At 50.8% G+C, this 9356-nt stretch overlaps 1 protein-coding gene across 1 annotated transcript; it reads left to right on the plus strand.

The window, feature by feature from the left end:
• The first annotated feature begins 2310 nt into the window (after window positions 1-2310).
• PRKRIP1 (PRKR interacting protein 1) lies at window positions 2311-9354 on the plus strand. Its single transcript, XM_054084828.1, has 6 exons — window positions 2311-2470; window positions 3553-3631; window positions 5014-5114; window positions 5863-5948; window positions 6910-6977; window positions 9218-9354. The coding sequence occupies exons 1-6, from the start codon at window positions 2351-2353 to the stop codon at window positions 9331-9333; spliced, it is 570 nt and encodes a 189-aa protein (XP_053940803.1). The 5' UTR covers window positions 2311-2350; the 3' UTR covers window positions 9334-9354.
• Window positions 9355-9356: the final 2 nt, after the last annotated feature.

Consider the following 9356-nt stretch of genomic DNA (forward strand, 5'->3'; position numbering starts at 1 on the left):
CTGAGAGAGCTGCAGGCACGGGAGCTCACAAGCTGGGAGCCAGCACAGGGTAAGCTGTTTGCACGACTCCAGTCAGGGCTGCGACTGCAAGGATGCCTTCCAGGGCCAGCACGGCCAGCTGGGAACGCAGCCAACCCCAGATTCACACCGCTCTTTTACAAATCAGATTGTAAGACAAACACGAGGCATAAACTGCTGCGATTTCCATAGCAACCTTCGCAGAGGTTGAACGGTCTTTTGTAAACAGAGGGCTGAACCTGGGGAGCTGCTCTGATTTTCTTCAGGGAAAGGGGAAGAGCACAGGCACTTAATGAATTCAGGTCGTACAAGTGACCCATAAATCTGAGAAGGAGCCATTCCCAACAGCTCTTTTCCCCTTGCTGTCACCCTCTCCGCATGCATAGCACGAAGCTGTTTGAAACCCAGAGCCCAGCTTCACCGCTTTAGTTCATCTCCATACACAACACAAAGGCTCGTGCCCCTCTTCCATTGCAGCTGACCTTTACCAGCGAATTCCCTGACGCACGCACAGCCCGAGCGCATGCCTTCCCATTTCTGTAGGGCCACGGTGGCTCGACAAGAGATTTGGCTTGGAAGGGAAGCCTGTATCGCAGCCAGCTCCTCTTCTCTGCTTACAGCTTCCTCTGTCCCCATCGGAGAAGCGTGGATCTGGGTGAGCGAGCCCTCAGCTGGTCCAGGCGCAGTTCCCGCAAAGCCCAGATGAGTGCAGATGGTGCAGTGTTCCCCCCACTGCCTGCCCGCCTCTCCCGACACGGCTGTGCCATGGGGATTCTCGCTGCCATTCGTCACCGTCAGCACACAAAGCCTGCGGGCGCTGGTTCATTACTGAAATGACACGAGCAGATGGTGCCGGCAGCCCGCTGGGGAGGCACCAGGAATTCCCATATCGGTTACACCATCATGGGGAAGGGATTGCATACAATCATTTGGTTGGAGATCATTGAGTTCAACCGTACCTGTCCACTACTGAACCATCCCTGAGCCAGCTCCAGGGATGGTGAATCAACCACTGCCCTAGGCAGCCTCTGCCAGGACCTGAGAACTCTTTCAGTGAAGACATTTTTCCTGATATCCAAACTAAACGTCCCCTGGTGCAACTTGGGGGCATTCCCTTTTGATGTCTCCCTTGTTCCTTGAGAGCAGAGCCCAGCACCCACCTCACCACAATCTCCTTTCTAGAGAGCGATGAGGTCTCCCCTCAGTCTCCTCTTCTACAGACTAAACAGCCCCAGGTTTCAGCCCTCCCACAACCCCTGGGCTCCAGACCCTCCAAATGTGCTCCAGCCCCTCAATATTTTTCTTCTAGTGAGGAGCCCAAAACTCAACCCAGGATTCAAGGTGTGGTGCCGAGTATACAGGGACAATCCCTGCCCTGCTCCTGCTGGCCACACCATGGCTGATCCAAGCCAGGATGCTGGTGGCCTTCTTAGCCACCTGGGCCACTGCTGCCTCATGTTCAGCTGCTGTCAACCAACATCCCCAGGTCCTTCTCTGCCAGGCAGCTTTCCAGCTGCACTTTCCAAAGCCTGTAGAGCTCCATGGGGTTGTTGTGGCCCCAGTGCAGGACCTGGCACTTGCTCTTGTTGAACTCCATACAATTTGCCCATGGGTCTAGCCTGAATCTGGCCAGGCTGAGCGTGTACGTGCAAAATGCACTGGATTGTGCCCCTCCTCGGGGCTGAGCGCAGAGCCCAGTCAGGTCAGAGCTCTGGCAGTCAATGGCTTTGGGGGAGACAGGGGGACCAGGGCTGCAGCAGCCATGGCTTTCGGGGGGACGGGGAGACCAGGGCTCCAGCAGCCGTGGCTTCAGGGGGGACGGAGGGACCAAGGCTCCAGCAGATGCAGCTTGGGGGAGGATGGGGGGGGGGACCAGGGCTCCAGTAGCCACAGCTTTGGGGGGGACCGGGGGAGACCAGGGCTCCAGCAGCCACTGCTTTAGGGAGGACGGGGGGGACCAGGGCTCCAGCAGCCACAGCTTTAGGGGGGACGGGGGGGACCAGGGCTCCAGCAGCCACAGCTTTAGGCGGGACAGGGGGACCAGGGCTCCAGCAGATGCAGCTTTGGGGAGACGAGGGGACCAGGACTCCCGCAGCCGCGCCTTCGGGGGTCGCGGCCCCACGGCCACAGCAGGGGGAGCGTCGCAGCGGCACCTGCGGCCCCGGGGAGGCCCCAGGCCCAACGGCCCCGCCGGTCAAGCGGCACGAGTTCCCTCCCTCGGCCCCGCATGGGGGCCTCGCAGCAGCCGGGGGTAGTCGCGCGTGAGTGACGTCAGAGAGCGGAGGCGGTGACATCGCGTCGCGCGCATGCCGTCACGGCGCGCGGTGGGAAAATGGCGGCGCCCTCTGCCCCGCGGCCGCCCCGGCCCCGCAAGGACCCGCAGCCGCTCGTCATCCCCCGCAACGCGGCCGAGGAGCAGCGCCTGCGGCTGGAGCGGCTCATGAGGAACCCGGTGAGGTGGGGAGGGGGACACAGCCCCCGCTGGGGCTGCGTGAGGGGGGAGAGGGGCCGAATCCCGTCCCCCCTCCGGCTCTGTGAGAGGAGAAGGACCAGCACGGCTGCTTCGTCCTCTCTGCGTCCGTGAGGGGAGAGGGACCGAGTTCCTCCTTCCCAGCCCTATGAGGGGAGATGGGCGGACTCCGTCCTCCACCTTTTGTCATACCCGGGTCTGTGAGCAGAGAGGGACCGAGTTCCTCCTGTCCCCTGGCTCTGTGAGGGGAGAGGAACAAACCCTTATCCTCCTCCTTCCTGGGCTCCGTAAGGTGAGAGGGACTGAGCCCCCGTCCCAGCCTCCACGAAGGCAGAGGGACCAAATCCTACCGGCTTCACCAAGGTTGCCACGAACGCAGGGGGACCCATCCTTCATGGGGTGCCATGAGGCAAAGGTGTCTTCTCTGGGCATCCAGAGGGAGGCTTGGTCCCTTAGGGCCCTGCCCGCTGCTTATAGTGGTAGGAGCATAGCCCTGTTCCTTTAACTGGGTGTTATGATCCTTGTGTCGAGGAGGAAGTGTTTGCCAGTTGGAGACTCTCTCTCTCTCACACACACACAGAGCCCCTGTGTGTGCTGGAGGAGGCTGAGGTGGCCCTGCACCCTCTTCTTCCCCTGACCTTGCACCACCTGTTCTCCCTCCTCTGCTGAGATCTGTAGATCTGGCAGGGAAGGTGCATAAATGCCTTTTATCTCTTCCCAAACCACTGTTAGTGGGAGTGCACTCAGTTTCTGCAGGTGCTTGGGGGACCTGCTTTGCTTCCTTCTAGTTTCCATACTGAAAAGAAGCAGAGACTCCTAATCCTCCTGGAATTTGGTGACCTGTAGGCCAGATTGTGAGGGAAAGAGGGGATGCTTCCCGATTCCCGTTTCCTGCCCACTCGTGATCCCTGTGCATGCAGAAATGACTGTGTCTGTGCTCCTTCTGAGATCTCTCAGCTAGTAGAGGAGGCTGTGGTCAAACAGACAGCACCTTTCAGCAGCAGGTTAACATGGCAGACTTTGCTTCTAGATGAAACTGACAGCTGGTTGGTTTGTTCTTGCAGGAAAAGACTGTGCCAATTCCCGAAAAACTGAACGAATGGGCACCACGACCTCCACCGGAGTTTGTTAGAGACGTGATGGGTAACAATACTGTTCTTGAGATAACTCTAGAGTCAGCTACAGTAAACTGTTTAACAGAAAAGGCCAGAGATGGTTGCTCATTTTGCTGGAGAAAAGAGGTGTGAAATGTGCTTTGAGAGCTGCTTTTCCAAGTTTTATTTGGTTTTTGGGTCCCACTTTTCTGCTTGTTGTAAGAGTGCAAAGTGAACAATGCCTGGGGCATTGCAGCACTTGGACTGCATGCAGTGAAATCTGCTACTGCTCTGGTGAAGACAAGGAAACGATGAGTGAATCTGCCTTTTCCACAGATCTGAGAGCACTCTGAGAACTTCTAATTGCCAAGTCTCTCTTTGTTCTGAGCCTGAATATCGGGCCATGAGAAGCAGACGTGTGCAGTAAACATTCTTGTACATGGTCAGACAAGGAGCTGGCAGCTGCACAAGGCCTTGGCCCGAGTGTTCTGCTTACACTTTCCATTTACCTGCAGGGATTAAATGTAGTTGTGGTATAAATTGTATTTGCATGTAGAAGTTCTGTCTGTCTTTGGGACCTTCATCATCATTAATGGTCCTTTCTAGGGCCTGGCTTGTTCTTATTTCAGGACAATAGATCTTGGACTAAAGCTTTTATGCACTTCTAAGTAAACTCTTCCTCTTATTGTGTTATTCCTTCATGTCTTTTTCAAATGGCCTTGCCATGTGCTTGAGTTGAAGTGTCTTGTTTTCCTGGAAGTACCTGTGCTGGGATTCTCTTGGTATCAGGAGCCCCCCTGCTGCAGTCCCAGCTGCCATGTTTTAGTTACCGGGTGTCTTCTTTGAGGGGTGTGTTTGTGTGCTTTGTGTTGAGAAATGGCTTAGGAGACAGAGACTGGAGTGTGATGATTAAAGCTCATATGAGGCTGCAGCACGCAGACTGATGCTGGGAAGAGAGCCACAGGGATTTCATTTATGAAGGAACAGTCAAAAGCTGTCGGTGGTGTCGGTTTGCATGGGAGAGTATGATAGGATGGGGTTTGTTGCCTTTCAGTTGGCCTCTGTTTTGTGTATGAACTGCTGAAATCTGGCAAGAAGCCTCAATAGGTGTTTAACTCTCCCTGTCTGGAAGAGAATGGGGTGTGGGTTTGTTCCTGGTTCTTTTACTGCCTTGGTGACCAGCTAAAGTGGGATTCTCTCCAGGCGAGTAGCTGACCGGTAGAACTGCAGTGAGCTATAAGTGATGTGCAGCTCTCTTAGGCTTTTGATTGCGAGTGATTTGAGCGTGTATGCAGTGATGACACACTCTGTTACTGGATTTTCATCCTGCAGTGCCCTTCCATGTGGGCTGTCCCTCAGCATTGAGCCGTAGCCATTTGTGAGCGTGCAATACACCTGGTTTTCCAGCAGACTAATGCTTCTTTGTTGTAGGTTCCAGTGCTGGAGCGGGGAGTGGGGAGTTTCACGTGTACCGGCATCTCCGTCGGCGAGAGTACCAGAGGCAGGATTTCATGGATGCCATGGCTGAGAAGGTCAGCAGGGCTCTAATCCCCCGTCCTGACCATTTGGTGTTTGTTGCCAATCGCTTATGTTGTTTTAAAGTCACATACAAATGGTTCAGTTCCAAACCACCCCTGCTCAGAGGAAAACTGTGGGAGTGTGTGATACATGGCACGTCTGTCAGTGCGAAATGCTTGGTGCTTCGTGTCAGACGAGCTCCATCTCTTGTACTCAGCACGCAGGGAGACTGCACACGAACGTGTGTGTTCTCAGGCTGGGTTGAAAATGCTTTAAAAAACAGAAATGCTTGATATCACTGTCTCGCACAGGGAGAATCAAAGCAAGTGCCTGTGCACAGAGTCCGGATCGCTCTCTTCTGAGTCTTGGTTAAGGAGCACCTCTTTCAGAGAGCACTTTTGTTGTGCTGTCTCTTGGCCAGGGCACATCCTTTGACCCGTGTGTTATGTTTGTGCCTCAAACTATGCTCTTGTTTTTACCGGAGCATTCTTTAGGGCAGAAGCCCAACCTTCCTCATCTGTTTTGGTGAGGATTCCTCCCTCTGAAGGCTTTGATGTTTAGCTCAGGCTGTGGGTTACAAACGCTGCCTGTACAGAAGTCAGCCCTAGGAATATGGCTTTTGTGTAAAGAAGCTGTCAGACAAAATCTGGCAAAGCTCCCTTCTGTATTTTGCTCAAAGACTTCTCCCTAAAAGGACGTGACTTTTTAAAGAAGCATTTTAGTTTAGATTGTGACCAAAGTATGACATGTGATCACTTACAGCAAAGACTAGATGAGGAGTTTCAGAAGAAACTGGAGAGGAATAAGATGATTGCAGAAGAACAAACAGCAAAACGCAGGAGGAAGCGGTAAGGTCCGATTGTTCTCAGAAGGCTTGGAAGCCCTCTTACCAGGGCATCGTGGCTCAGTGCTTTCGGAGGCTTTGACCCTGAGCAGCCTCTCTTGCTGCTCTGTGAAAGGTTTTTACATCGTGTAGCTGAGCGTTGCTGCAGAAAGGCCCGTGCGAAGTGACTCACTGGCGTATTAGCACAAAAGTGCACAACACAGACGCTGTTGCCATCTCATGTTGATGTCGTGTGGTCCAACAGATGGCCAGCAGTCGGATCTGGCCTGCTGCCTTTTCCTGGCTGAGACGGAGAGCAACTGTTCAAACAGCAAATGCTGCCTGAACGCTCCCTTCCGTAGCGTAGGTGCCAAGCGGCTTTGCCCTGCAGGAGCTGCTCACCACCCTGGTCACCTGAGCTGGCAAACAGCACCGAGTTGTGTGAGCTGAAATTCCCTATTCCCCCTGCTGTTACTCCCAAAACCCAGTGTGTTGATCAAGAACAGCCAAAGGGAACGATCAGAGCATGCTGAGCTTATATTTTTTTTTTTTTTTTTTCAATTAAAGCATATTTTACTGGTGATGACTTGATTGGGTTTTTTCCAATGTTCAGTTTCAGCAGTCTGGGTTTTGTCACTGTTGTTTCTTTTTGTTTATTAGGCAAAGTAGCTAAAATGTAAGGGCAGTTTCACTTTTGTTCCTTCTGTGTTCTCGGAGATCTTTGCCTATCGTATGGTTTTGGTTGCAGTGGCATCGTGGGAGACTTAAAAACAGTTCCGTTAGACTGGAACCAATGCAGAAAAGTTTCTGTTGATCGTGTGTCTAGGTTTGTTCCTGATGAATTTTCAGTTGAGGCCAAATTCAAATTGAACTTCTCTTGTCTGCTTTTCCAAGATGTCTATAGTATGTCCTTTATCAGTGTATGAATGTGCAGAAGTGTTACAGTGTTGGGTTTGCTTAAGAGTCTTTTCTTCTTTGCTTTATAGCCAGAAGTTAAAAGAGAAGAAACTGCAAGCCAAGAAAAATAAACTTGAACAAAAGAAGCAGGGAAAAGGTCAGTGGAATTCAGTTTTCTTTCCTCAAGACTTAGTTCTGTTCCCTAAGTGAAGCCTGGAAGGGTTTGTTCCACCCTGCCACCCCGAGTGTTCTCGATATGTGAGTAGAAGCCCTAGGTTTGTTATTTTAGCGAATGTTTCAGAGCTCTTTGAGAGACATCTATGTTGAGATTTAATCTTACAAATAACTGGGCTGTTTGTGAATATTTTCCCTTTATTAGGGGAAATTTTGGACAGCAAACATTGGAATCTGCGTTTGTTGGCTGTGGATGTTTTGCCCCAGCTCTTCTGACAAATTGCACATCTAGAACATCATCTGCTAACAAAGGCAATGTTGTTAAAGGCTGTTCTTTTTTTAAGCATATTTTGAATGTGCATGGGAAGGCAGGTGGAACAAATGCCCAGCAAGAAACTGAGTTATGCTTGTGTGTGTAGGAGATTGAGCCACCTTGGTGCCATCTGTTCCACAGGACATTTAATTTCACGTAGAAATAAACGTGAGAAGCCTGACTGCCTCTGCTCTCCTGCAGTCTGGAAGATTAATGTTCAGCACTGTCAGTGCAACTGTTTGCTCAAACTTTTGAATAGCAGTTGCTTGCTTTCAGTGAGTGTATTTTAGCTCACTCATCCAACAGTTGTTCTGTGAGGGTTAGCGTGCTAGCTCTGCAGCAATTCTGAGCCTTAAAATTACGGCTGTTCCCAATAGCATCTCTAGAGCAGTGACTTGCCTGACAGTTCCACCTTGTTTCTGCTTTGCTTTCAGAATTGGATCTGTTTCAGCTGAGCCCCTGCCAGCCTCCCGTGTAAACATGAGAGGGCAAATTAATCATTAGGTTAATTTTACTTGTGACAACAAGTGAATGTAGCAAGGAGGGGTTTTTTTGGTTTATATTTTTTTTTTTTAAAGCTTCTGGTTTGTGAATTGTGACTGGGAGGAGAATTCAAGTATGAGTCAGCACATTTTGGTTCACTCTGAACAGAGCAGAACACCCACCCCGCTGTGAGGAAGGGAAGCCGGGTCAGGGCCTGCCACAGTGCTGTTGCACTGCCAGGTAACCGGTTGGTGAGCTGGAGCGGTTTTGTTTTGCAGAAGTGAATTTGGAAACCAGAATCCAAACTCACCTTTCTTTAGAACAGTTCCCAGCTCTTTACAGTTTGTTATTTGTAGCATGTGTGTTGGATTAAAAAAATCAGTGGAGATAGAAGCTGCTGATGGCCGTCTTTAGTCTGCTCAGAACAGGCTTGTCTTCTTCCAGTTTTGTGTGCCCTGGAGTGAGATTTTCCAAAGTAATTGAAGTGTATTTGTTGGATCTGGCAGGCAAGCAAGCATTTATCTTCCTTTTTGAATGAATAAATAAACCCTTTGCTTTGCTGTCTTTCACCTTTGTTGTAGTTCAAGCGGGAAGAATAAGGGTTAGTGCTGAATAAGGCTGGACTGTTAAAGCCGTGCTTCACAGGCCCTGAGTCACAATGGAAGTACAGGACTTCGCCAGGTGGTGGCATCAGACCGCTAATCCTAAATCCTGGGCGTTAGTGGAGCAGGAAAGGTGCAGCAGCCTTTGTGAGCAGAAGGTCCCACTTTATGCCGTCCCTAATTTTCATTATCTGTTATTTAATTTCTAGTAAGTGTTTTCCAGTCTTTTAGCAGGCTTTATGAGGTTTCTGTACCTCATTAGTCTTACGCATACCTTGCAGTGCACCAAACAGTCTGTAAAAGCTCATGGCACTTTGGAGTTTCTGTAAACTTGGGTGGGCACAGAAATGTCCTGAGCTGTGCTGGTGGCTTCCCAGTGCCCGTATTCTTTAGCAGTGCTCTGTGATACCGGGAAGCTCATGCTGGAATGTGGAACTGAGCTTGGGAATGAGATGATCTGTCTCTTTTGTGTTTGACTGCCTTAGTTTGAAGCAATGTTCAATAGGAGGCAGAGTTGTTTAACAGTGGAGTTGGCACAGTGGCAGCGTTGGAGGTAAGAGAATATTGCTCCAAGGGAGAATTTGATATTCTGAGCTCTGCGTTGCTCGATAGAATTCGTATAACCTGATACATGTTTCCTTGGTATCTGGGACTGCTTTGTTGTGAGATAGTTAGCAAGGAAGTCGCATGGGAATATGTTATCTGTCCGTACTAATTAGCGTGACCCAATACATGCTAGCTTAGCAGCTGAGACTACTTCGTTGTGAGACACTTAATGAGGGAGACACGGGGATGTGTTCTCGATTCATCTGTTTGTGTTCATAGAACCTGGTCAATCTCAAGAGCAAGTCAGCAGCGAGGAGGAAGAGGAGGACAGCAAGGAGGAGGAAGAGAAGGAAGATGATGCTGAAGAGCCAAGTTTTTTGATGGGAAGAGGATGAGGCCTCTCAGGGACAGCTGGAAA

The sequence above is a fragment of the Cuculus canorus genome, chromosome 20 (assembly GCF_017976375.1).
Source record: "Cuculus canorus isolate bCucCan1 chromosome 20, bCucCan1.pri, whole genome shotgun sequence".
In the NCBI taxonomy this organism is placed as follows: domain Eukaryota; kingdom Metazoa; phylum Chordata; class Aves; order Cuculiformes; family Cuculidae; genus Cuculus; species Cuculus canorus.